General features: G+C 39.5%; 4 protein-coding genes across 6 annotated transcripts in view; 1 reads left to right on the forward strand and 3 right to left on the reverse strand.

Moving 5' to 3' along the window:
- The window catches only part of fmn1 (formin 1), a gene marked incomplete at its 5' end in the record, with an annotated part of 28,374 nt that extends 12,570 nt beyond the window's left edge, over window positions 1-15,804 (forward strand). The window contains 15 exons of the mRNA XM_080882801.1: window positions 98-159; window positions 1,407-2,089; window positions 3,082-3,223; window positions 3,571-3,658; window positions 5,311-5,372; window positions 5,456-5,544; window positions 5,702-5,831; window positions 5,930-6,076; window positions 6,698-6,757; window positions 7,139-7,259; window positions 11,944-12,036; window positions 14,061-14,112; window positions 14,585-14,734; window positions 15,248-15,329; window positions 15,551-15,804. Of these exons, the coding sequence (XP_080738927.1) occupies window positions 98-159; window positions 1,407-2,089; window positions 3,082-3,223; window positions 3,571-3,658; window positions 5,311-5,372; window positions 5,456-5,544; window positions 5,702-5,831; window positions 5,930-6,076; window positions 6,698-6,757; window positions 7,139-7,259; window positions 11,944-12,036; window positions 14,061-14,112; window positions 14,585-14,734; window positions 15,248-15,329; window positions 15,551-15,595 (2,006 nt within the window). The 3' untranslated portion in view covers window positions 15,596-15,804. The remainder of the gene's footprint in view (window positions 1-97; window positions 160-1,406; window positions 2,090-3,081; window positions 3,224-3,570; window positions 3,659-5,310; window positions 5,373-5,455; window positions 5,545-5,701; window positions 5,832-5,929; window positions 6,077-6,697; window positions 6,758-7,138; window positions 7,260-11,943; window positions 12,037-14,060; window positions 14,113-14,584; window positions 14,735-15,247; window positions 15,330-15,550) is intronic.
- A 174-nt stretch (window positions 15,805-15,978) lies between these two features.
- LOC308396606 (gremlin-1-like) lies at window positions 15,979-17,403 on the reverse strand. Its single transcript, XM_080882052.1, has 2 exons — window positions 17,318-17,403; window positions 15,979-17,150 (listed from the first exon to the last, which is right to left on the reverse strand). The coding sequence occupies exon 2, from the start codon at window positions 17,140-17,142 to the stop codon at window positions 16,603-16,605; it is 540 nt and encodes a 179-aa protein (XP_080738178.1). The 5' UTR covers window positions 17,143-17,150; window positions 17,318-17,403; the 3' UTR covers window positions 15,979-16,602.
- A 148-nt stretch (window positions 17,404-17,551) lies between these two features.
- scg5 (secretogranin V) lies at window positions 17,552-22,595 on the reverse strand. Of its 2 annotated transcripts, none has more exons than XM_080883163.1 (6): window positions 22,521-22,595; window positions 21,898-22,123; window positions 20,416-20,565; window positions 20,019-20,128; window positions 18,802-18,855; window positions 17,552-18,590 (listed from the first exon to the last, which is right to left on the reverse strand). In XM_080883163.1, the coding sequence occupies exons 1-6, from the start codon at window positions 22,590-22,592 to the stop codon at window positions 18,462-18,464; spliced, it is 741 nt and encodes a 246-aa protein (XP_080739289.1). In that variant the 5' UTR covers window positions 22,593-22,595; the 3' UTR covers window positions 17,552-18,461. The 2 variants fall into 2 exon arrangements, with proteins under 2 accessions (XP_080739289.1, XP_080739288.1); XM_080883162.1 differs by having other exon boundaries at window positions 20,019-20,131.
- Window positions 22,596-23,235: 640 nt separating this feature from the next.
- Window positions 23,236-25,629, reverse strand: LOC308397315 (inactive Rho GTPase-activating protein 11B-like). 2 transcript variants are annotated; one of them, XM_080883161.1, is made up of 8 exons: window positions 25,401-25,629; window positions 25,226-25,322; window positions 24,628-24,812; window positions 24,269-24,420; window positions 24,068-24,175; window positions 23,795-23,962; window positions 23,624-23,714; window positions 23,236-23,379 (listed from the first exon to the last, which is right to left on the reverse strand). In XM_080883161.1, the coding sequence occupies exons 1-8, from the start codon at window positions 25,574-25,576 to the stop codon at window positions 23,304-23,306; spliced, it is 1,053 nt and encodes a 350-aa protein (XP_080739287.1). In that variant the 5' UTR covers window positions 25,577-25,629; the 3' UTR covers window positions 23,236-23,303. The 2 variants fall into 2 exon arrangements, with proteins under 2 accessions (XP_080739287.1, XP_080739286.1); XM_080883160.1 differs by having other exon boundaries at window positions 24,628-24,884.
- Between the last annotated feature and the right edge of the window lie 727 nt (window positions 25,630-26,356).

Below are 26,356 nucleotides of genomic sequence, written 5' to 3' on the forward strand. Positions count from 1 at the left end.
AACAACTTTTTTTTCTTTTACTAGAAAAAGCATTAAAATCATAAAGCTTTCTAAAAAAGACAGACTTTTTGATGATGTTTGGATCTGTTTTTCTCAGAGCACCAGGCTGCTCTCCTGCAGCTGAAGAGAGAATGCAAAGAGGAGCTGGAGAAGTTAAAGGTCAGTAAGGATGAGGGATTGTACGGTAATTTCCATGACTGCATGAAGAAAAACAGAAAAAGTCTTTCATTGCAGTATTACCACCACACTCATTGCCTGGTTCAGTCCCAGTTTGGGCTGAGTCATAGATACACACTTGTTTTTCAACATTTTAAAAGATACTTCAGTTTTTACATCTTGGAAAAATATGTATAAATAATGTTTTCTTTTATTCTGTTAAAAGTGAGAGAGTATATATATCATAGACTCAAATGCACATTTGTTTTTAATTAAATGATGGTAGCTACAAAATCCTTTCAATGTTTGTCAGCAACCCTGTAAATGTGTGAACCATCACAAAAACATATTGCGATCTGAGGCCATATGACTGATAAGATTTTTGTATTTTCAGTGAAATATGTAAACAAATTTTAGTTGGAGTCTCATAAATCTTGGTGATGATGGTAAATGACCTAAACAGGTTTCTCTGAATTTTGCTTCAGAGACTGATGATCCCTCATGTATGTTATGGAACGGCTGTGTGCAGGCAGGAAAAGGACCCAAAGTGCAGACTCCAGAGACAGACGTGAACTCAAAAAAACAGCTTTAATGCTGAACTCAAAGTAACAAACTTCCAAAGTACAAACATTAACGCAGGCAGGAAAACCACACCGCATAAGTGAGCGTAGATAAGCATAGATCACAACACTGACAGACTGAAACACAGGGCTTAAATACACAGAGGGAGTAATCAGGGAATGGGCAACAGGAGGGAGACACAGCTGGGGCAAATCAGGCCTAACGAGACAAGGGGAAGCAAAACCAGACACATTAACATGAGACATGGACTTTCAAAGTAAAACAGGAAACATAACACAGACTCACAGGCAAGCACTATAACAAAGGGAACAGAGACGTGGGACCAGGGCAGACACAGACACTGACTGGACGTGGGGATACTGCAGACAGGGGAGACAGCAACTATGGAACACAGACAGAAAACCAGAACACTAAAACTCTAACCAAACCCCAGAGAACCTAAACTAAGAATAATCCTAAAACCCATAAAGCAAAGCTAGAATATAATGAAATAACAAAATCAAAGAACCAAAAACACAAAACACTGGGTCGACGACCCAAGGACCCTAACAATGTATGCTGAAGTTCAGCCTTGCAGAGCTGGCTTTAGATTTAGCAATGTGAATGATATCATTATGATCATCACTAAGATTTATTAATTAATAATTGGACAACATTATTTATTTCAGGAGGACTATGATCAGGAACTCTTCAGACTGAGGTTGGACAAGGATGAAAATGTTGCACGTCTGGAGTTCAGTCTTGCTGAGCTGCAGAACAAACTCTCCCAGGTTGGGACCCACTGTAAAGGGGAACTTAAAGATATGGCTGTGTCTACAGCAGATGACTTTTTGCACAAATCATTTCGCACCGTCTGCATTCAAACCGACCGGGAGACATTTGTCAAAACTGCTCAGGATGAAGAAGGTTCCGGGAGAACCTGTACATGCTCTCAGCAGCAGAAGGTGGCCCCCAAAAAGTTGGACCTTGCTTCCATCAGCTTCGCCGGCAAGATCGAAGGCACACTGTCCTCCTCCTCTTCACTTGTAACTCCTTGTAGCTCAAAACAACCACCAGCTCCTTCTCAGACAGCATCACCAGCTAAATCAGATGTTTTTCCTTCTCCTCCTCCTCCTCCTCCACCTCCACTACCTCCACCATGTTCGTCTCCACCTATTAACTACATGCAGCCATCAAATGACCTGCCACTACCCCCACCTCCACCTCCTCCACCCACGCCAGGGTTATCGCTCCCTCCACCTCCTCCAGCATTGGGTCTTGGAGTTGATAAACCTCCCAGGAAACCGGCAGTGGAGCCTTCCCGACCCATGAAGCCTCTTTACTGGAACAGAATCCAGATCCAGGACAACGAGTAGGTCCACTCAAGAAGTGTGTAAGAGCATATTGAAAGTCTGTACTCCTTAAACATTTACGACAGGCTGCCTGCCACCTGAAATGTGTGGCACCAATTTCACCCACAATAGTTCTGGCACAAAAATCCCTCTATATACAGAATATGGCAGAACTGCAAATCTTATGGCAGCCCAAGTTCCCAGGACAACTCGCCCCGCATCTAACTGGTCCACCCCGGCAACTTTACAAGCAGGTAGCTCAGTGAGCTTACGCAGTAAGCAAAACACTGTAGGAAGACTATTCAGGAGAAACCCCCATACACAAAACTCCGTGGCCAACTTTTATAGACAAGACCATCCAGGCAAAACAGCAGTTCTGAGAACAGGCCATGAGTTTTATGTCATAATCAGCCCACAGAGCTGATCTGCACAGTCCCTGAGCAGTCTGAAACTGATACGTTTTACTGCCGTTTCCTCCTCACGGCTGGAAATTATTGGCCGGCCACGTTATAAACGGAATTGTGGGTGAGGTACGATCAAGGGGACATCCAGCCTGTCTGTAGCTGCTGTAAAACACGATCAAATTACCTGGGTTGACTCCACAAGTTGCAAACAGCCAGAATCATTATGTTCTGGAGATTACATCATTTTATTGTCTAACTGCAGTTTTCGAGAGAAAGAGCCGTCCTGAAACTCATCACCCTTCGATAGCTCAGTTGGTAGAGCGGAGGACTGTAGGTGTATCTAGTGGAGATCCTTAGGTCGCTGGTTCGAATCCGGCTCGAAGGAGTGTTGTGTTTTCACCAAATAAAAGGAAGCGCGCTCGTGCGCAAACAGCTATTCCACTACACCTCTTAATAGGACCTCATAAATACTGACTGGATTTTTATATTGAATCATAATAAATTAATGAATCCTGCTTTATTGCTTAGATGGCCTCATATCAGCAACTTGATGTTTTTGTTGTTTTTTTCTTCGTTTTTTAAACAGACTGTTTTGCTCTCTCCCGCAGTAACAACACATTATGGAATATTCTGGAAGAACCAAACTTAATTGATGCCAGTGAGTTTGAAGATCTCTTTGCTAAAACCACCACACAGACAAAGAGGAAACCGCTGTCAGAGACTTATGAGAAAAAAGCAAAGCCTAAGAAGGTAAGAAATTAACGTCTGTCATCATGTTATCATTTATTCATCTTGTGAATCCCTTAGCTATTGCTAAAGAAAATGTAGGCTGCAATACTTAATGGCATGTGTCCACTAGAGGGGGGTAATGCATCATGGTTTACAGACTCCTCCACATCATGGCTCTTAATACTATGATTTTAAAGCAAGAGGAAAGTACAAACCAAGTGACATTAGTAAAATATAAGAAGGAAGTGAAGCATTTAAACAAGAGAAAATGGAAACGCTGGTATGAAATGCTAGGCTCTATATTCAGGACTCACTAATGGTTTCTACTGGTAAGGTGGTCATGGTAACCATGTTTGTGTGTGTTTTAGATCATTAAACTGTTGGTTGGTAAACGCTCTCAGGCTGTGGGCATCCTCATATCAAGCCTCCACCTTGAGATGAAAGATATTCAGCAAGGTGAGGTCATTTCACTCCTTCATTGTACTGCAAGGAAACAACGTTTTGTTTCTACACTGATAACAGGCAAAACTGGACTCTATCATGATCCAATTAAAAAAAAAAAAAAAAGGTGAATTGAATTTCATTGTTTTTAACAGAATCGTCATGCTCATGAACTTGCAATGCCAACTGGAAAGCATCTGATTGGTAATGGTTTCATGTTCAGCATGACAATGATCCCAAGCAAACTGCCAGTGCAGTAAAAGTATAACTGAATAGAAGCACACAATACAGCACTATCAGTCATGGATTGGCCTCCTCAGAGCCCGGACTGGCCATCCACGCATTGTCCCACCAGTGACATTGCCTGCCAGCTATCAATGGGAATTCTTGTCAGAGAATCGCTGCACCTATTTTTCACATTTTCTGAGCCAAATATAAAGAAATGAAGGGTGACTCAAGACTTTTACGCAGAACTGTAAAATAACAATAAAATCAAAACAGTTTTCTAGTAAAATATAAAAGATGGCAAAATGCAATAACCAGTCAAAATGTAAAACATGTAACAGGCATATTATTTAAAGTATATTTTGCTTATAAAGGATAGGTGCTTACACACATTGGTGCTGCTGCCTGTCTTGAACAATCTTGCATAAGGGATTTTAAATTTCACAAGTCCTTTCTCTGAGATAAATAAAGGTTAACAAAATAAATAAATATATCTTCAAATTTTTACCGTCTTGTGGTGGAAAGCCTCTGGAACAGCGTTTAGATTCTCATCTCTGTTAAATCCTCAAAGTGCATGTAATCATCTTTTCCATCACATGAGAGATAGATTACAGTAGGTCACTAAACTAGCTGGGTTTCCCAGCCAGTCTGAGAATTTGAACCTGCAGTAAACATTCAGGTAACCACAGCTCCCTGAACATAAACCTTGGTTGGACTTTAATCGCGGCGTCACAGAGAATGTACCCTGTATTTCACTCTGAATATGAGCTGGGGGTGAATTTGAAGCAGGATTAGTGGCCCAAACGCTCACCACAATGTCAGCAAGACGGGCAATATGCATTTCTAATCCAAAACTGAAAAATCTTTGGAGCAAACAGTAGACTGTCTTTCAGGAAGAGGAGCATGAAAGCCAATTTTTGTCAATGCATTTTATTTATTTATTTTTTTGTATTTCCATGGATACGTTTATGATATCATATGTATTGATTATCCATCATTGATACAGAAGAGCAACTTTAGAAAAGCATTGTCACTTCCCTTCGCAATCTTTAGAATTTGTCTGGTTGAGTGTGTTAAAATGTGAGTACTATGATAAATTTCTCTACTCTTGCCCGCTGAACTTTGACATAAGTCAAAATGCGCGATCACTATTGTTTCAGCAATAAATGATCAATACTAGGAGGAATATTGTGAATGAAGCCTAGTAAGCATTTCTTCCTTTGCAGTATACTGTCTTCTGATCAGTTTCTAACCATATAGACATGTTATTTCTATTTTACTGCTAGTGGAAGGTATATATATATATATATATATATATATATATATATATATATATATATATATATATATATATATATATATGTTCTGAGTTGGATCTGACAATATATGAATCACAGCTTTTTTTAAATCTCTCTCCCTTCTCTGTGTATTTTTACTTCTAGCTGTACTGACAGTGGATCACTCTGTGGTGGACCTGGAGACCATTGAAGCGCTGTATGAAAATGTACGCATTTAGGCACGTAATTGTGTGAGACAATTGTGTACAACGATGAACCTTTAATTTAGAAGTTGCTATCAATTTGGCAGAGAGCACTGCCGGAGGAGCTGGAGAGGATCAGGAAACACTACGAGACGTCAGAAGAAGAGGATGTTAAGCTGCTGGACAAACCTGAGCAGTGAGTGCCTCAGCAGATGTTTAGAGAGCACAGCAGTAATTGATTGTATTTGTGGACTAAATAGACAAATACCAGACCTTCTGATTTGACAGTTCTAACAGGGATGGGTAATGTCATTGCATTGTGGACTCTCAGTGTTTATGTGATTGTGCTCCAGGTTCCTGTATGAACTATCTCAGATTCCAGACTTCGCAGGCAGAGCTCGCTGTGTCATCTTCCAGTCAGCCTTCATCGATGGGATCACCTCAATTCAACGCAAGCTCAACACTGTCTTCCATGTCTGTAAGGTGAGCTAAGCACGTGACGTTCATTGAAGGTGGCCAGTAAATAATGTGACATGGAGTGGCGTGAACCCCAGTCTTGAAAAAAACTGTTGATTATCTAGGCTCTGCTGGAGAGCGACAGTGTCAGCAAGGTGATGGGACTGGTGTTGGCTCTTGGGAACCACATGAATGGAGGAAGCAGGATTAGAGGTCAGGCTGACGGCTTTGGCCTGGAAATCCTTCCAAAACTCAAAGATGTAAAGAGCAGGGTAAGGCCTTGATACCTACGGAGTCACTGTGGCTCTTTTGCCTGCCTTTCAGAACAGAGCACAGGAAGTGTGCCAAGTGTTTGGCCTGAGATTGTAATCTAACACGAGGATGAGGGAAAGTAGGTGTGAAATACATCATAATAAAGAACCTGCAGTGGTATAGGTGGAGGGGAAAGTAGAATAGTCAGACTTGATTCGATAAAGTGCCGTTATTATCGTCTATCACAGTGATAAGTGTGATAAGGATTTGGCTTCAAAAGCCAGTGAAATCAGGGTGTGTGAAAAACAATACTTATTACTGAAAGAAATTTAAATTAAGAGTAATAGAAATTTGTTTGTTGCATTTACTGAAACCCCAACTCCTGATACCTTTTAAAAAGGTGTGCTCTGTTGCCATATTTGTGTATGTGTTCAGATAAAGCATCTGTTCCTGGGAGAATATTTGGTATTGTACTTAAAAGAACAGAACAAAGAAGAAGATTTGAACTCATAAGCTTAACCTCAGCAGCATCTGCCAATGACAAAACTAGAATGTGTAGCTTGAGACCAAACTCTAGGTAAAAGAGTCCATTACATTCATCGTTCATCCAGCTTTCATGTTGTCCTTCCATTTCTTCTCAGGACAATCGCATCAGCCTGGTGGATTACGTGGTGTCATATTACTTGCACAATGTGGACAAGGTACTTGAAAAAAAATATGCAATTGAAAAAATAAATGTAGTAGCCTAAATGAGCACTCAAAGCACACCACACACACATTCATACAGTGCTAAGGGTTCAGTATCTTGCCCATGGGTGCTTCAGCATGCATGACCTTCCAGCTGGTGGATGACCTCCTCTATCTCCTGAGCCACAGCTGCCCTTATTGTAGATTAGCATGCTTAAAATGGAACTACCTTCATAGAAATTGATGTGTTTGTGTTGTATTCTTATGAAAATTGGCTATATTAGACAATAAAACACAGGTTTGGACTCGTCCTTCAGCTGGGAATCACCTAACTCAGCATCACACACACTGCATCCACAGATGTAATGCATTTCTAAAATGTTTTCACCTTCCAGAATGCAGGCACAGAGAAGAGTATGTTCCCTCTTCCTGAACCGCAGGACATCTTCCTGGCAGCGCAGGTCAAGTTTGTTGACCTCGACAGAGATCTGAGACATCTTGGACGAGATCTGACAAGTACGTGACGTTACCATACCATCTCCTGTTCTCTGAGTTTTTGAAAAGAAGAATAACAAACAGACTCAGTCCCCTTTTCTCGGTTAATATTATTAGATGGTTGCACACATTCCAGACAGATGGCAAGCTTCCATGTGACTGGGGTGACCAGGAGTATTCTCAACTTGTGGTCATTTTGTTGTGTGCTTTTGTTTGAAAAAATCAGCCAGTGTAACTCTGTCAGTGTGATTTTCTGATACTTTCCAGAGGTTCCCACAGACCAAACTTTGGCTCAGTCTGGCATCGTTTTTCCACAGACATCCCCCTCCCACCTTCACTACCCTGGTTTCCCATCACTGGCCCCAGCCATTGAGTAGCTGTTTATACTTAAGGCCAACGGCTTTCCTCTGTGAGCAAACTCATGTTAGTGAAAGCTCAAGAACAAAAGACTTCCTCTTGTCTTTCTAATCCTTTTTTGCGTGTTCTTTTCACTGCCTAAGTGTGCGCATATGACGCCATTCAGCCTGCCGCTCAGTTAAAAGTCATTCTGAGGACAATGCTTACTGTGCATGAGTATGATTATGAGTGAGTTCATTGTTGTGTCCCTACGTATGCATGTGATTTTGCATGCATTTTGTTGAATGCGTGTTTATGTGCATGTATTCTGAGACTAGCAGGAGTCTTGCTGCTGATACTGGCCTGGCGCCTTTCAGATCCAGCTTCTAATCCTTAGCCCATCAGATCTCCCATCGTTGTTGCTTTGTGCCCCTGTCGCCAGTGCAGGGAGACCGTAGCTTCCCACTTATGTAATCTCCAGACCCCTAGTATCTCTGGTATCTTTGCAGAAATGCACGGATCCTTAACCTGTATCACCTGGGCTCCAGTGTGGCCCCCAGATGTGTGCCACAGATAGCTTTCTTTACCTCTCAACACAGCTTTGTCTTATCGCACTGTCTACCCAAACCACCGTGCAATCTGGTTTGCCTGTCGCAGGTTCCTTTTGTTCTGCCTGTTTGAACTGCCCTCATGCCTGGTTTGAGGCTTTGCTTTTGTCATTCGTCACTCTCCCTCTGTTTTCTGTTTGGCTGGTATGAAATCTTTCTGTTTGTTGTGGTTAAACTTCTCTTAAGTCATCCATGTTGAGACTATATTGCATTTACATGGGTTATTCATTGGGAAGTTCATTCAAATTATTAATAAAGCTAACTAGCTATGCAGATTTGGATTTATATCTGTAGTTGGGTTTTTAAAACTACACATTGTGTACCCTTCTTGGGCCTTAAATTTTCTTGTGTCTGTTACAGTGGCAATAAAAGTAGTTTATTGAGCCACAGAGTTGCAAAAGGGTTTTTTTTTTGTTTAGTTGTTTTTTATTGTATATCAGTCATGGTTTCAGCCATGCTAGCAGTCTGTGTCTGTGCTGGTCCATGCTATTTCACCTACAGGTAGATGCATATATTTTTGCACAAGCATTCATGGTCCTAAGTGATTTCTCGACTCTGGTGATTTCTTGGTTTTCCTTAATAACAACTCAAAACTGTCCGATTTGTTATTGCTGAATTTGGTACACCTTTTTATATTCTCCACACAGTTTATTATATCAAATTACAATTTTTTTATTTTTTTAGTTTTGGCTTAGTGCTTATATACTTGTATATGCCATGCACACAGTGATCAAGAGCTATCCATGATGTTTCACATGATACAACCACTGCCTGCGAGGGGGAAAAGAATATTCCCGGACTGGTTGCTGTAGGTTGCTGGCAGTTGTTTTGTGAAATCTGTCATAAAGAGGCTGCTGCACCAACAAATGCATGTGCCACTTTTATTTTGAAAGTAAATGTTCTCGGTTTCCACTTTTCACAGTTTCACTGCTGCTTGGAGAGCTGGTGAGTGTTTGAAGGTAAATTGCAAACTCTGGGCAACCAATCACGGCAGATGTCTGCTCGGGTTTTCTTCCTGTGAAATAGGAGTTTTTCCTTCCCACTGTTGCCAATTGCCTGCTCCTAGAGGGTCATTTGATTGTAGGCATTTTTTTCTATATTACTGTAGGGTCTTTACTTTACAATATAAAAGCTGATGTTCTAATGTGGTGTGATACTTTTTAAAATCCCTATAAACCTTGAGCGGACAAACAATAGAAATTAAACTCTTTAAATAATAAATAAATTTTTTTTAAAAAGACGGAGACTCTACAGTACGCAGCGGTAGCATCTCTTCCACAATGTAGCCTGCAATAATGTTTTTAAGCTCACCTTCAGACGCTTTCTGTGCTGCTGAAGTAAAATCACCTTTTGCCTGCTTAGCAGGAGTTGCCGCGGTGTTATCCATGGATGATGAACAAGAATCACTCAGAAGTGTTCGTCTATGCTCTCGTGTCAGGCGCTTCAGTAGATTACTCCTGCTATTAACAGCGGCCGATAGTTTTTCTCCCCAGGACATAGCTTACATATTACTGTAATATTCTTGTCTGCTTGTTTCAGAAAAGTGAAGAGATGGGAATATTTCCATTTCATAAAGCAGCCACTCGCTTCAGCCGAGTCCGACATCTTCCGCTTTAGAATACAACTATGCAGCAAACTGGTGGGAAATGACGTACAGCTGCACTACAGCGATGTTAAAGCGGCAGAATTTACTTTTACGTTTAGAAGATAAATTATTGAAATTAAATAATGATATTCAGCGAGTTTAATTATTTTACAATGTAATGTAAGTACATTGTAAGTAACTGTAATTAAAATACCTAAAAATGAACAGTATTTAGTTACTCTACTTTTTCAGTGGAAAAGTAATTTAATTACAGTAACGCGTTACTTAGTAACGCATTACACCCAACACTGCTAGCAACCAAAACTATCTAAAGAAGGTTTTTGCCTCGGACAGGAAATACACACTCAGTGAAACGTGTTGCCAGAAGGTCACTGACTGGTCTGTGGGTCTTTTTTACTGGGTCTTTAGCAAACAATTTCCAGGCTAGTGCCATCAGCCTCCAGCAACCACTTGCCAACCGGTCGAGGATTTTCCGCTCATTACCAGTAGCCTGTGTGACTGTGGCTATATTCACCAGTGACTTGTCCAGAATTGTGGAGAAAAGATAAAATCATGTGGTTAGTAGTCATGTGTTTGCAAAACTTCAATACATCTAGCACAAAGTACTCACAAAGCTGTAGGTGTAGCTACTAGTGTTGTCTTGTTTTGTGAGCAATGGCAGTGGAGCCATCACTTTAAGACCTTAGCTCAAATAAATAAGAAAAAAGGAAGGATAAAACAAGGACAATGTTCAAATTTCATATTTGCTTGTCTTGTTCCAAAGTAAAGAACACTGTTAAAAATGTCACTTGAACCAGTCCTATATAAACTACCCCCCTACAGAAGTAATGGTGTAATTTGAGAGATGAATAATTCTAGCATATCATCACAAAATACTGTCAACCTCCTTAAGAAAGCATTTATCCCTCACTATGAATCAAAATCATTGTTTCAGTGCAGTTTGTGTAATTGCAGTCTCACATTTGAAGTCAGCTATATTTACATGAAGGTCCATAACTCTCTTCAGTCTGAAATAAGCAAACGTCTGTCAGGCCCAAAAGGCAGACAGAAGAAAGAAAGGCTCCCCACACAATGCAAAGAGAGGGAGATACGCGCCTCTACAGTTTACACAAACCCGAATGAAAACAGTATTCTTTTGTAATCTTATCTGAAAGATGTTGATCGAGCATCGGGGTGGGGGTGGGGTTGGTTCAGCCTATATTATGACTGGCTCCACAGACTGGCTCCTGTGATCCACTGATTGGACACAGCAACGTGGAGCCGCAGACTGGAAGGGGAAAAGGGAGAGAGAGAGGAGCAGTCGCCATCTCTGGACGAATCTCAACTAGTGATATCTGAAGAGGAAGCGGCGTAGATAACCTCACGCTGGGGTACAGGTGGACCTAGTTCAACCCAGAGCTCGTCCTTCTCTATGTGAATCTGCACGTCTGACAGAGACCTTATAAAGAAAAGACATGACACTTGAAGAATCCTTCATTTAAATCTGTGGGAGAATTGAGCAATAGCCGAGGTTGTTGTAGATGTTGGGGTAAAAAAGGCATTTTATCAGATTTAACTGCTGGTTCTATAAATCCATTTTATGTCTTTGTAAAGTATTCTGTTATTGATTATTGACCATGTCAAATAATTGTAGCACTGAGAATTTTCTTACATACAGCTAAAACAGTAATGACACAAAATGAGGTGGAAAAGTCAATGAAGTCATATAATTATACATAAATGAAGAACCCCGGAGAACCCTATTGAAAGGTCTTAATTACTTATTTTGTAGTATTAAAAACATCATTAAAACTGACAAAACCCAATACTAGCTTTACAATACTGCCAATTCAGACGAGTGTGTCCAATATTTAAACTTGGAAACAAATAAACAAATATAGGATAGTTTTTTAAGGCAGAAATTACAAATCTGGAATGCATCTGAGCATCTTCTGGTTTCAGACAAAAGATGGTGGCATAAAGGTCACCTTTAAACGTGTTTGTTGTCTTATTCTCTTCTTATGGTTATTTTAAACAAGCCGTAAATTGTTACAAAGAGAAGAAGAAAGAAATGTTCTTCATAGCTTCAATCTTCTCCAGGCTCTTATCTGAAATTTTGTCTAAATATTGAAAGTGTAATGCTTCCTGAATTTTGTCATCATTGTGTTCTTTTCAGGGTGCGAGAAAGACGTACAGAAGGTTTGCTCTGACTCTCCTGAAGAATACCTGCAGCCATTTAAAGACAAGATGGAGGCTTTTGTGCTCAGTGGTGAGGAGTTACCATTCATTTAATGTGTTATGTAAAAACATCAATGAGATACAGTCATATTAAAAAAAAGAGTGCGCCCACAGTGCTTCCACAGGAACTAAGAGGGTATTTAGCAGCCAGATACAGCGAATAAAATATGGTTGATTAATTGATCCCTATAAAAGTCGAGGTTCTGGTAGTTTCCTCGACTGGGTCATTCAGGCGTGTTGACACAATGCTATAATCTTCCCAGGGTTGGGCAAAACCCAAGACCTCTGGAACAATGTCCTTTAGACAGATGAGACCAAAGTGGAGATGTTTGGTCACAATGCACAGTGCAGCATGTGGCAGAAAGCAAAGACAGCACAAACAGCAGTCACATCAGCTGCAAGAGAAAACGAGACACATTCATATAAACAAATGCCCACAAGGCTCAATCAACAGAAACAGTGTTGTAAAGAAGTGTGGGCCAGAATTCCTCTATATGACTTTATCATTAAGAGAATGAGACCTGTAGTTACTGTTGCTAAAGGTGGTGCTACAAGCTATTGAATTATGGAGTCTACTTAGTTTTTGTTTCCCATGACATTTTTTGTAATGATTATTCCAGCAAGGAAATTAAATGTTGCGCACATCTTTTGAAATATGATTGAGAAGTACGGTCACATACACGCTGAATATTTGACATTATGAGCTCAGTTTTAAAAGTGTTAAAATCTTTTGAAAGACAGATTTTTGTTGTTTTGAATATCCTCCAAGCTCCGTGCAGCTTCTACTGCAATTAACATGTAATTGCCTGCTTGCACTTAAAAAACTGACTGCTCTTCTTCACATTCTTAATTATCCTCAATTATTTCCCCATAACCCCTACTCATGAGCAGATTATTAGATAGCCATACTGTCGACAGACATGTAAAAGTCCCCCCAGCCCTCATAGAAAAGCAAGAGTCATTGCTTCAAAGAGATATCTTTGTACCTGTTTTCTGTTTGCTGTTGATTCTTTTTTTTTTTTAAAGTAATTTGTCATTCAATCAAGACATGTCTTTCCTTGCCTCTTATAAATGTAGTCTTTGTGTCTTTAGTAGCCTGAAAATTACCAATGGAGTGTCTTTGGTATTTGTATGTGAGGGAGACAGAATGAATTCAGAGTACAGCCTAGACACTCAGATAGGGATCAGACAGATTTGGCAATGGCTGAGACACACAGGCACTGGGCCTTCTATGGAGCTCTTTCACTGCAAAAAAAGTTAACTCTTATGAGCTGAGGAATTCCATGTTGTGTAAAATGTTTATAGTGACCCATTTCACATTTGAGTATTCAGTGAATACTTAATAATTCTTCTTGTGAGCGTCATCTTTTTTCCTCTCCACCCAGTAACAAAGGTATCACAATCAAGCTTCAAAATCAGTGTCTTTAAGAGAGCCGCCTATTCAGATCATCATCTTTTGTCTATTGTCTCCCATTTGTTTTATTTGTTCTAAAACTACACCAGACAATTGGACTGCATGCAGGATCTTTTTCCAAGACTTTATCTTTTGTTCTAAGATTTGAAGTTTATCCTCCTGCATTCTCTTCCTCTTAGATAAATATAGATGTGAATTAAACCACAAGAGTTTAAAAAAAGTCTTCAAACAAGAACTGGAATTTGGGTTTTATGAGAGGGTGTGTCTTTATTTACAAATTTCATTAGTGGGTAATTTCTGTAGCTTTTTAAAATTGATTTTTTTTTTATTGTTCTGGGTCTGAAGGAGACTTCCAAAACATTACAGAGAGACAGACACAGATAACAAGTAGCCTACCTGTTATTTGACATAATGGCATAATAGCAAGAATGGCTCCATTGACTGCATAATTGGTGTTTTAAGACCAAATGGTTGTCTGGCTCCATTAGACAAGGTCATCATCATACAAGAGGATCTTATTGTGTAACTATGAATAATTAGATTCACAGACTTTCCATAAAGTTTAAAATTAATCTGTTTTTTTTTTTTTTTTGGAAAGTCTTGCAAAAACTAAACTTTTTACCGGCACACTTTTTTAACAGCACGAAAAGAGCACGCTGAAGCTTCTTATCAGATGATGACTGTACGAAAAAGGTAGGAAAATTAAGTTGTTCATTCATGTGCAGCATGCAGGTCTCTATCTGAATTTGGCTCCTAGAGCTATTTGCAGTTCATCCATTCATAATATTGTGTCTATTTTTATCACTTTCCCATTTTCCCTCCCTTTTTTTCTTTTTATTATCTTGCAACTCTTTTTTTTTTTGCCATTTTAGTTATTCCCGTTGTTTTCCATTTCTTTTAGCTACGTTGTGACTCTTTGTTATCATATCTCTTTTTGTCTTTTTTTCATGTCTATAAATATTTTCGTAGTAACAGGCCAAACATCATACCAACTAAATGGTAAAAGTCTGTTAAAGTTATAGAAGTGTAATAACAGGTATTACTGAAACAAAGTGCTGAGGAGGACAAAGCAGAGGACCTGGGTTATGTTTTTAGATGAGAGGAGACACAAACACTAAGATAAAATAAAATTTTGATCTTGATTTTTTTAAATACTTGTTTTCAGTTTCGAGGACTTGATCCTGTACTTTGGGGTAATGCCTAAGACGGGGGAGACGGAGGTGACAGCTGGCTATTTCTTCATGCTCTGGTTTGAGTTTTCTGCCGACTTCAAGACCAGGTGGAAAAGGGAGAACAAGAATATCTCTAAAGAGAGGTAAGTAATAGCTGTGTGTGTGTATGTGTGTGTGTCACCCTTTGTAAACAGGTTCACAAAAACCACCTCAAGGGGAATCACTAAATTAAAAACTAAAGAAATATAATCCTCTAATAAAGACCTTACCGATACCCTGTGTGGGAAAACAATGTGTTTGTCTTCACTTAATTATTGCAACATAAGAATGAAACATAACAATTATATCTAATATTAGAAAACTGTTATGAATCCTTTTAGCTCTTTATTAGTCTTTTTTAACATTTAACCAATCCAACATTAATCTGACACAAAAGGCAAATATCTCTCAGTGACATCAGTAAAGGTGATATTGTTTATATATTAGCTGGCATCAGTGTTTATCCAACGTATAGGTGCATCTGTAACTGCTGGCTTAAAGAGTATTTTGCACATTTCTATTTCTCTACTTTACGTTTTGCTGCATATTTATAGAATAGCTTGGCCTCATTGTGGTTCTCTGGAGTGTTTTCATTTACTAAATGCTTCACTTTGCAGGTTAAAAGAGGCTCAGCAGTCAGTGAAGAGGATTACCGGAGAGAAGAAGGTGGAGACGAGAAAGACCAACCCCAGCAGCCTGGTAAGACTGGAATCAGTTGATTTACTGAGGAAGCAAAAAGATTTGCCTTAGATGACATTTGTGGAATTAGGCCTTAAATGTGAAAAACAGATCAACTCATACCAACTCAGGAATTCTCTTGCAAAGTTACTTTTTTAGCATTGCTGCTTTTATCGACTTAATAGAAAATCTTTTTGGAAATTTCTTCTTTTCTCAGTCCAGTCTAAATTTGCTCCCAACAGAAAGAGCGACTGCGTCAGAAAGAAGCCAGCATATCTTCAACTTAAAGAAACCAAAAAAAATTGTTTATATCCAAATCATTCTAACCACCGGATTATGTCCTCACAAAGCTGGATCCAACAGGATGTGAGCAAGGGTACCAAACATGCATGGTCCTTGAAAAATGTAGTTTATTTATTTACTTGTATTTACTTGTATTTGTTAAGTGGAAGATTTATATTATAACCATATTATAACTTGTCGTCTAACATATATTTAAGTTTTAAATATTAAAAAAAATCTTCTGTGCAATATTTAGACATAAGTAACAGCTTCAACTGTGTATAGACAGATACATTTTTGCATCAAATCTAAACTGTAAAATCAAATCTTTTACAATATTTTTCCACAAATAAAATCATTGCTCATAGAAAACTGTGATGCAATAGCTTGAATGCAGTTTTATTTACAAGTGCCATTACAATGAATGATACACAAATTATGCACAGCCATGAAATCAAGTGGCTTTTAGCAGTGCATGTATAAAAGTGTATGTCTCTAAAACCTTCAGCTCCATGTCCCACACAGTGGAAACAATGCAACCTCTGAAGTCATCTTATATTTTTGCACATCCATTAGCTTGTTGGGTTTTTTTTGTTTGTTTGTTTGTTTGTTTGGACAAATTTTGTCACTGGACTGCCGCAAACCAGCCTGCACCTCAACGGTTCGCATAGGCCTAAAACTTCCTGTCTGCAAGTGCATGTGCCAACACATCCAAGTCTGTTTACACTCACAAAACTGCAAGCGGCGACTGATAATTGGCAGATGTTTGGTCATTGTGTGGTAAAGTTGTATTTGCAGGTCAAATTATCACCTTATACAGAACGTGACACATGAATCTCCCACTTAGCAGTGTGTACTGTCTTTTAGCAGATTTAGTGGTCAACTGTCTCTCCCCCCAAGCATGTTCCTCACTTTTCTATTCCAACTTATGCGCCTTTTAAGCAAAATAGACTCTCCCTTCTATATTTTTCACAGAAGACAATATTACTGGCCAGCATGTTTTAGTTTGTGGCTAATCCATATCGATAGTAGTGCAGCGGCACAGCTTTACGCGCTGGACTCGTTTCCTCTTAGTGCTGGGCGTCTGTCCCGGACAGAGGAGGGTGTATGTGACGGTGCTGAAGGCTTTGGGTTTGCAGGCCGAACAGGAGCGAAAGGCGTTTCCGTCCTGGTACTTGTTCCGCGGGATGTAAAAGGAGTTGCACTGTCCGTAGCAAAACCTGTTAATGATGGTGCGGCGAAGGCAGCCCTCCTCCTCTATGGTCTGCTTGAGCGGCTGTGTCTTACACCAGTCCAGCCGCAGGTATCTACGCTCAGTGACGTGCAGCGCTTCCTGGCTGGACTCCGGCACTTCGTATGTTGAGGTTACTGGCCCCGTTGCGCGAGAAATTAATCCAATAAGAGGGGGCTGTACACACGTCGACGATTCATTCGGGCTGTGTTTGTTTGGCTGTGGAAACGCGCTTTGAAAGCTCTGAGCTTTCGTATTATTCAGCGGGGTGAGTAGCAGTGCCAAAACGACTGCAAAGCTCTGCACTGAATGTGTCTGCATCGTTGAACCTGAAAGGAAAACGGAACAAAAGTTAAGTCCTCGATGGAAAGGAATTTACGCACAACTTTTACGCACACATAAAGCACCATAGAAGCAAGCAGTGGATAATTTTATACACAAGTTATATATATATATTATACACATTTCAGAACCAAGATCTGTTAAGTGGAGTTACCTGTTTTTTTGGGTTTTTTTTTTTTTTTAAACTCCTAGCGTGAAAACAATTATCCAGTCAGCATGCGTGTCTTCTAGAGGTCCGCCGTCCTCAGTTGTGGTTTTATGGATTACACAGTGAGGAGATATCCAATTTTGAGTTTCTCCAGAACACGCCCCCAAACCCATATCCACTCCATCCTGCCTGTCTGTGAATGCAAATCAAAATCCTCTTCCAAACTTTGTTGATGCAGATAAACAGTTTATTTGATTTAACAGAACACAACCATTTAGACAAGATGAAGCAACCCAGTGAATAAATACTGAACATGCTATAGTGAAGTATTGCACCATCATCCTTTGAATGGCAAAGTAAGACTTTTACCAGAATTACTGGCAAGTATTTGATTGGAAATAGAAATACACTTCTTACACAAGACACCAAAGTAATTCGTCACATACAAAATGAATTTGTATTAATAAACCAATCTCTGTACATCCAAGAAAAACTTTGATATAACATTCGTTCAGATCAATATATATTTATACAAAGTATTGTTATGATAGAGGGATAGATATACTGTACACTGTCAGATCAGTATTTACCAGCATATATTCTATTATTTTTGGGTTGATTTAGGGTTAATTCTCTGGCAATGTGGTAGTGTGTTACATCTCTTAAAAATAAGAAAAGAAGCAAACAGTTGGTATAAATGAACTGAGATCTCCTTTTCCCCCTATAAAGAGCCCAGATCTTCAGTGTTTTAATAAATACAGTATGACAGATATCATGGCAGGCTGATCTTTTTTCATTCCTATATCTCACTTGTGAGTATTTCTGCTAAGAGACAGTTGTTTCAGGGAAAACCTATTTTATTGCCAAGGCAAGATTTCAAACTACCAACCAAAAATAGCTTTTCAATCTTTAAAAAAAGAAAAGAACAAGGTCCATTGTAATTGCTGTTTGCAAAGCTCTGAGATCAAGAAATAAACATTTTTTTAAAACCAAAAGACAACTTGACAGATCCCATGTTTTTGCAATACAATCAAACAAAGCATTTACAAAACACACACAAAGACCCACTGACTGTTAACCAAAATGCTTAAATTATTAAAACCTTTTATCTGACAGTATGTTGTAATATTGCAGTGGGTATTGCAGGAGTTTAGGTTGTGGATTTGCTGGCAGCGGGGACAGAAGGTCCGTCTTCCTCCTCTTCCTCTGAGAAGTGAGGAACTGATTTTTTGGCAACGACATTGTCCAACCTCTGGCCCAATAAATATGGGTTGACACTCTGTGGACACAAGCATAAAACTGTTTGTACACAAACTTATAAACATGTCTATAAGTTGCATGCATCTGATTAAATTCAACAGAAATTCAAAGTGTGACTCTTGGCTTAACTCCCACCAGGGGTTAAACTCAGTGCAGAGTGCTCAGTTTTGTGATTTCTCAGACACAATCCCACACAGGAAAAGCAAAAAGACAACCAAGAAATAGTATACCCGTTTTCTTCTCTTTGGTCCACCCTTCAGTTTTTGGTACAAAAGTTCCTTGTTCTGAAAACAAAAGAATAAAAAAGCAGATTTCAGATCTAAAATCATGTATTCATTTGTTACGCTCAACAAATTGTTTGAATGCTCCTTTTAGGGAATAAAAACAGTGTTCTCAGTGGGTAACTTCCTCAGACCAGACATATCAGAGGACAAACTGGGAAATGGATCCATGCTAATTACAAGAAACTTTTATCTGATCTTTCAAATAACAGAAGTCTTGACTTTTTGTTTCTGCGGTTAGAAATGCAGCAGAACCCCAGAATCCACAAGTATGAGTACTGTTGCAATGTTGCCATCTCCGATGGCAAAAAATGGCTTATATAAGCCTCTTTTGGCAAACAGCTGACACTGATGGCCTTTTTCTGACCTTGGAAAATTGACATGAACCTCAAATGGTAAAAAAGCAAATATGGTCCAAATACCTCAAATTAATTAGAAGCCATGTTTGGCAGGTAAGATGATGCAGTTGGCAATCTGTAGTCTGTACTTTACCTTAAAGTGGCCCATGTGGTTAATAGTGAATAACACCCAAATATGTGAAGCAATATGGAAAAAGCTGACTGAGAATTCCAGCTGCGCACAAAGAAATGCCAAGTGATGATTCAATCAAGAGGGCATTCCATTATTTCCAATCTTTGTTATTTTAACGTAACTGTCTGCAGTATCTACCAAAACTAAAACTGGGAAAATATTTGATTTTGCAAGTTTGCACCTTACAAAGAAATGAATAGCTTCTCGTTTTTATGGTAGTTTGATTTTAATGCATCCAACCTGGCCCGTGGAGATGTGGATTGCGATCGATTAATGATTGCTTGAAAACCTCGAGGGGTTTCTCTGTATTGTTGTACCGTCTTGACCTTACAATATAAAGCACCTTGAGGCAACTGTTGTTGTGATTTGCTCCTGATCATGATGACTCTGGTGTTCCAAATGCACATTTATTTGATCTCCTGCTGAAAAATATTTATGCAGTATTACTACTTTGTTGCTTTACTCTCTTTCATTTCATTATGAGGTAAATCTTTCTGTGTTCTGGACTTCTTCTGGCTATCAAATAATCTGAGACTCTGGGCAGTAGAATAAATTAAAATCAATAAATCAAAATAAACCAAGTAATTAGTCCATAATTAAATTAATCGATTCCTGAGGTCCTGTTTTGTACTCACCCACTTTGCCAGGGCAGGGTAATCATGTTCTGGGTCAAACAGGTGCTGGTGTTTTTGAAACTCTCTGCTGAACTCAGCTGTGTCAGGAGCATTTTCCAAACATCCATCTGCTGCTGTGTATGCAATAAATAGGTAGCAGAGAGGGAGTCACTTTTTTCTGTTCATTAGGCAAGCCATGTGTGTTCTGGAAAAGGCTAGCAGTGAATCAGAAAGCGATTAATGCACTTATTTATGTCATTACTTCCTTAAAGGCCAAAAAGAAGATGGAAAAACTATGCATATTCTTAAAAACAGCATTAATAGCAACATTTTCCATTAGCCCCATAAAAGGCCTGTGTTGATTCTGCAGAAATGAGTGTTTTTTTAAAAATACTCTGCACAGGGGAAGAATTCCTACCTGTCTTTCCCAGGGGACAGGGGTTTGGTGGGTCTGGGTAGCTGTGGTCATCACTGAAATCTTTGGGAACATTGTCCCCTGTGAGCTCTGCCACAATGTTGGGGATGTTTCCATAGGGGCCTAGATGCTGCAGTCCCTCATGGGCACCACCTGGTGGGCAAATCAGACACTACAGTCTCCACAAAATCATAAATGCAGCGTTACATGTCTTCCAAGTCCAAATAGCTTTGTTTACCAGGGGGGCAGCACAGAACTGTGGTCCCCCTTCCTTTCATGATCCAAATCTTTCGTACATTTTTGATTGCTTTTGAATGAATAACTGAGCTGTCATCACGATAGCAGGCAAGGAACTGTTCATATAATGTTGTATTATCAACTCTTGTATTATTCTAGGGTCTATACCTTACACAATAAAGTGCCTTGAGGGAACAGTTGTTGTGATTTGGCACCATATAAATAAAATTGAATTGAACTGAATAAGATTGTTAATAAAAATCTATGATGTGCCTGTAAGTCTGCACAGTTTGAAATCTCCACACATTTTAAACATTTATTTCTCAACATACGGTAGTCTTTATCGCATCATCTTGCTCAGTGTCTGCTACACAGAATGAAGCATACAGGATCAAGATTAGCCTCTTAACTTGCTTGCAGCCTAATACTGTTCTTAGTCTTTTTAGTACTCAACTATATCAGCGGTCAGAGGTCAAGGCAAACCATAATAACTGTGAATGTGATTATACTGATAACTGTGAGCAATTATAAACATAAAGCAAGTTTACAATTAACCTTATATGATATTATGGCCATTTTTTGTTAGTGTTCTTTTAATGTCATCAGAAAGAAAAGACTGATGGTTTTGCAGATTGTTTTTTAATTGTGCTAAGTTGTGGTGGGTTATTTCATAGACACAGAGTCACATCTGACACCACTTTACTGCCTTAAACAACTACTGATAGCTAAACCATTCATAGACTCGTCTCTCTTTTTGTTAACAGCTCACTGAGTGCGTGTCCTCTCCCTCTCCACTTCTTCCTTCTTGTCCATTAGCTACCACTTTGATAGAATAAATTAGCTGTAGAGTATGGTGTGGACTAAACTACTTGGCTTCATTTGTAAAGGGTGAAAAACTGCAAATAAAAACAAACTTTTAATTTTAGGCTTTGCAAGGATCCCTCCTGCCACTTTTCCAGCTATGATGGCCCTAATGTTTATATCTGTTGGGTTTAAGCATTCAGTATTTTTCTGGTCTCAAGGGGATATGAAAATCTGTTACCCATTTTACCCATCCATAAGTCAATATTTCAGGTTATCTGAAAATTTCAAGATTTCCTCAAGTTTAGATTTTATTAGATTTTATCCACAAGATGAAAATTTGAAGAAAAAAATAAAAAATACAGAGTTAAGACAGATGAAGTGGTGGGGAATATTGCCTCCAATATTCTTAAACTAGAAGATCCTTCATAAATCTCTATAACATACCCTGTATGCTCTGAGGCCCAACAATGTTGGTAGCCTGGTGTGCAGGATACTCCACCCTGGGCCGAGCAATGCCGAGCTGCTCCATGACACCGTGCAGGAGGCGCTGGATGTCGGCCTCAGACACCTGGTCAGCCGTACGGGGACTGCGGGCTGGAGCTCTGCCGAGCTGTAGGCACAGCAGGAGGCTGAGTAACGATAACCGCACCGCCGAGCCCATTTTCGTTATCTACAGGGAGAAACACACACACACACACACAAGCTCACAGATGTTTATTCGTGTGCAAACACGGATGAATTTCCTGTTATAAACACATACGCAATTATTTGTGGATAAAGATCCATAATACGACAAAATCGCCTGAATTGAATGTCATTGTGGGCAAAACAAACAACAAGGCATCATGTGGTCCGTAAAATGAATAAATCTTTGATGCGCCACTTACTCTGTAAACAGAGTCATTAAGGCCGTTGTGAAAAGCCTATAAATAGCTCCCCATCAACCAAAAACGGCTTCACTTATAATGAAACTCAATATAAACATGTAATTACATAGATTTTTATTTATTGTTGTTACAAAGGAATCGCGAAGGATCAAAAATCAGATTTCTGCATTTTCCCCTTACCTTGTTTGCGTTTAAGGAGGGAGACCTGCTGAGGGAGACCTCCGTCAAGTCGTCCACAAAGAAAACGCACATTTCCGGATCTTCAAAATAAAGCTTTACAAACGCGGAGGAACAAAAAGCCAAACACAGATTTTCGTCTAAATTCACTCTGTCCCAAGTTGATTCACCAGCGTTCTGCGCATTATTCGTTTATGGGCAGCGTTTGGTGAAAATTTTTTATTTTCCGTCTCGTTTTGTTTTGAAGAGTTGATTTCTGATGTCTTCATACGTGTACATTTTACAACCTTGCATCCGTCTCGTTTCACGGTTCAGATGCAGTTGCCAGGAAACAGCAAATCCACTTTTCCCATTGGCTATGACAAAGTGCCATTTACTCTTCGGGAGCGCTACACTGACGCTACAAATCCGAGCCCAAATGCATTTTTCCCCATTTAGTAGTGGCTACTCCGTTTTCCATGTTCTTATATTTCAGAATAATTTCTTTTTTAACAATAAAGAAAGGAAATGGGACTCCTCAAAACTGGGTTTGGCTATAATACACAGAAAATTTAATAAAATTGACTTTAGGAAAGGAGAGAGACTAAAAATATATCTTTATTTAATGAAAAATGTATGGGAAAGCCGTACATACATTGTTCAGTCTCTTGTTACATAAATACAGTTAAAAAAAACAACTAAAACAAATCATAAAACATAGCTCCTCCCCCCCCCCCCCCCCCCAAAACCACTCTTGTCAACCTCCTGGTTGATCAGAGGTCTTGACTTTAGGGAAACAAGCATGAATTATAGTGACGAGCGTCTTCTCCAAAGCATGAGCTTTAGTTTTCCTGCAGGAGAGCCATCGACACCTCTGGTGAACCTGATGATGATCCATATGTAAAGCACAGAGGCACATTGAACAAATACACAGCAGACAGTGCGCATTTGGCCAAAGCCGATAAGCACCATGGTTTATTCTACAGTTAACATTTGCTTTACTTGAAGCGGCTCCTTGAAACCAAATGCTGAAACCAAGTAGCATCAACTCTAAGCCTTAGCTCTCTAATTTGTCACTGATGTTAGAGTGAACACTGAAGTTAAATTTATAAACCTTTACCGTTTACCTTTTTAGACCATCTTGTGGCATCTTGTTTAACTTTTTTTCAGCTGCAATGACATCATCCAACAAAGCTGCTGCAGGCCTGAAGCTTTGATCTAGAAACGGTTTTTAGATTAGACTGCACAAATAAAATATTCTCACACATTCCAGTCTGATTCTTTCGCCATATAATTACCTGCTGAAGGCATGTAGGTCCTGAACAAAAGGATGTTGGGGAAAGAATCCAGGCCAAGGCTTCTCCTCAGCGTTGGTCTGTCTCCTGATGTGGACCCGTGGCTCTGCTCTGGTGGCCTGAGCTTCGACCCTCCCTGAATCAAGGGCACCGTCTTTACAGAGCGCATTCCTGCATGTGTTTGAGAAATTTAAGCTCGAGAATTCAAATAGTAAAAACTGGTTAAACATAATTTGAACGGAGTGATTTGCTCAGTAACTTCTGTGGTCTTTTTACCTTTGAAACTGTGCCGCTTTTTACTTCTACTTTTGGAGCCAACATCTTTCACAAAATGGAAGTTCATCAGATATTCCATACTATCGATTACAGTTTTGGGAATCACACCTATTGTCATACAGATTAAAACATTGCATATAAAGCATTGCATATAAAGCCACTTGAAATTTTTTTATCAACACCAAATAACTGGTCTTTTACCAAATAAATGAGGATTTTCAATGAAGGTGCGCAGAACAAGAACTCTGAGCTCAAGCCGTCCTTCAGACATCTCTGTCGTGTTTGGCGGGGGTAATAGACATGGAGCGAAGACTATAGCCAGGTTGGAGCTGGTCATCAAGTTCTCGCTGCATCTGACAGCAGTACATACAGTGAAAAAAAACAATATCAGGTCTCCTGAACTATCATGTTGTTTCCATCTGAAGCACACAACCTGGGGCAGAACCAGCTTTGACAGAAACACTTGTTTCCTAGACAAAAATGACTTTAAATCGGCACTTTGTGTATGCGACTAATTTCTGCTAACGTTTAATTAAAAAAAAAAAAAAATCCTTTCATACCGCTGGGAAACTTTTGCCAAGTAGTCGAACATGTAATGCAGACAGGAGGCGTTTCTTGCAGGAAGGAGACAGGACAGCAGCTGGAGGGCTGCCATCCTGTCCTGTAGGTTGGGCAGAGACTGAGCTTTGAGCATAGCTGCATGAAGCTCCGAGGGAAACAGCGGCTCTGGCAGCTCCCTGCAAAACTGTTTGATCAGAGTGGCCACATCATAGGGGAGGGCAGTGGACAGACAACTCTCTCCTCGATTCAGTTTGGCCTAAACCAGACACAACAAGAGCAAAAAAAAAAAAAAAAAAAGAGCATATCTGCATGTAGTGTTGTTGTAGTAGTTTGTCTAGCTATAACCAGATTAAACTGTTTAATAGATATAATTAACATTAGAAACACCCATTCAGTTTCAACAAACATCCTTTTTGAAGGATTCGTAAAACTATTTTATTTGCCTGTATTTGTACCCTACAAACATGTGGCAACTACTGCAAATGTAGAAGTGTAGGTGACAGGTCAGTAAAGTGACTTAAACCACTAGATGGCACTATTGCTCCAGAAAATATTGTGGAACTAAGACTTAAAACAAACAAACATTGAGACTCTTACCCTGAGAGTCTTAATACGAGCAAGACAGCCTGGTTTTCTGAAAAGGCCCACAGTCCCACCACGCTCCAGAAGGAAAGAACAAGCGTCCACCAAAAAGCTGGGACACAAATTATTAAGCAAAGTTTTAGAAGTGTTCCTCCCAAGTTACATTTAATGATTTCCCTTTCCCACTCACCAAGGTACAAGCCCAAATTCAGGAATGTAACACCTGGACAAATTTTCCAGAGGAACACCAAAGATCTTTGAACCGCTGATCATCAGTCTCTCCCTTTTCTTCTCAAGACTCTTGATAGAGATCCCATAAAGGACTTGAAGGTGGAACCGAATGACATTGCTGTCTGTAAGCTTCATGATTTGACCGGAAGCAAAGAAAAACCTAAGCACATTAACGGCCTTTCACCGTGGTACCACAATCTCTGCAAACTCAGTAATGAGTAAAGGAGGTGGGCTTTATTATTCTAATCCGTATCACCTGCCACACAGGAAGTGAGCGCTGAAGGGAAAGTGATGCATTCAGGAGTGGTGTAAAACGTGAGTCACTTTAGATTGCTATTGAAACACTTTTACAGTAATTCTTTTTTTCCGGAAGTGGGTGTTTCAGTTTCACAACATCTTTATATCAGCAGTGTTTCAGCAGTATTTCCCCACATGTACGACAAACATTTGTAGAAGTGCAGAAGACTGTAAAGTTGTAGCCAAATACTGTTTGAGATCTTTCAGTATTGATCGCAGTGATACTAATAAATGCTAGTGTGAATGCACTTGTTTGAACATACTTGAGTGCCAGCTCCCAAATCTAGAACTGATTAAATGCATTTTTACTGAAAACATACCAGCACTGGGGCCGATAAAGTCATCACCACAAAATTACTGCCTAAATGTTGGAACCGCTGACATCAGTGGCTGTGCAAGACATTTATGATTATTCACAGATGTAGCCTACAAATTCCTCATTCCCAGAATTTTCTTTTGCTGGAAATTATACCACCTTATACTACATAATGTGGGTTTGGCTCTTAAAAGGCCAGTAGCTTAACAGAAGCAGCATACTGATGGCGTTGTAGCCAAGATGTTATTTAGTTGGTGGGTTGTGGGAGTGCAACTAACAAAAAAAGTGATTCGAAAGCATTA

The sequence above is a fragment of the Rhamphochromis sp. 'chilingali' genome (assembly GCF_963969265.1).
Source record: "Rhamphochromis sp. 'chilingali' genome assembly, chromosome: 5".
Lineage (NCBI taxonomy): Eukaryota > Metazoa > Chordata > Actinopteri > Cichliformes > Cichlidae > Rhamphochromis > Rhamphochromis sp. 'chilingali'.

What these genes read in the sequence shown, in the direction of transcription:
- LOC308396606 (XM_080882052.1), bottom strand. Translation starts at nt 17,142, where the DNA reads ATGCAGACACATTCAGTGCAGAGCTTTGCAGTCGTTTTGGCACTGCTA.
- scg5 (XM_080883162.1), bottom strand. Translation starts at nt 22,592, where the DNA reads ATGTGCGTTTTCTTTGTGGACGACTTGACGGAGGTCTCCCTCAGCAGG. An exon ending in CCTCCTTAAACGCAAACAAG is followed by an intron (nt 22,124 to 22,520) that starts GTAAGGGGAAAA and finishes TTCTCCCTGTAG; the next exon opens with ATAACGAAAATGGGCTCGGC. An exon ending in CTGTCCCCTGGGAAAGACAG is followed by an intron (nt 20,132 to 20,415) that starts GTAGGAATTCTT and finishes TTGCATACACAG; the next exon opens with CAGCAGATGGATGTTTGGAA.
- LOC308397315 (XM_080883160.1), bottom strand. Translation starts at nt 25,576, where the DNA reads ATGAAGCTTACAGACAGCAATGTCATTCGGTTCCACCTTCAAGTCCTT. An exon ending in CTCGTATTAAGACTCTCAGG is followed by an intron (nt 24,885 to 25,225) that starts GTAAGAGTCTCA and finishes TGTCTGGTTTAG; the next exon opens with GCCAAACTGAATCGAGGAGA. An exon ending in GACCTACATGCCTTCAGCAG is followed by an intron (nt 23,715 to 23,794) that starts GTAATTATATGG and finishes AACCGTTTCTAG; the next exon opens with ATCAAAGCTTCAGGCCTGCA.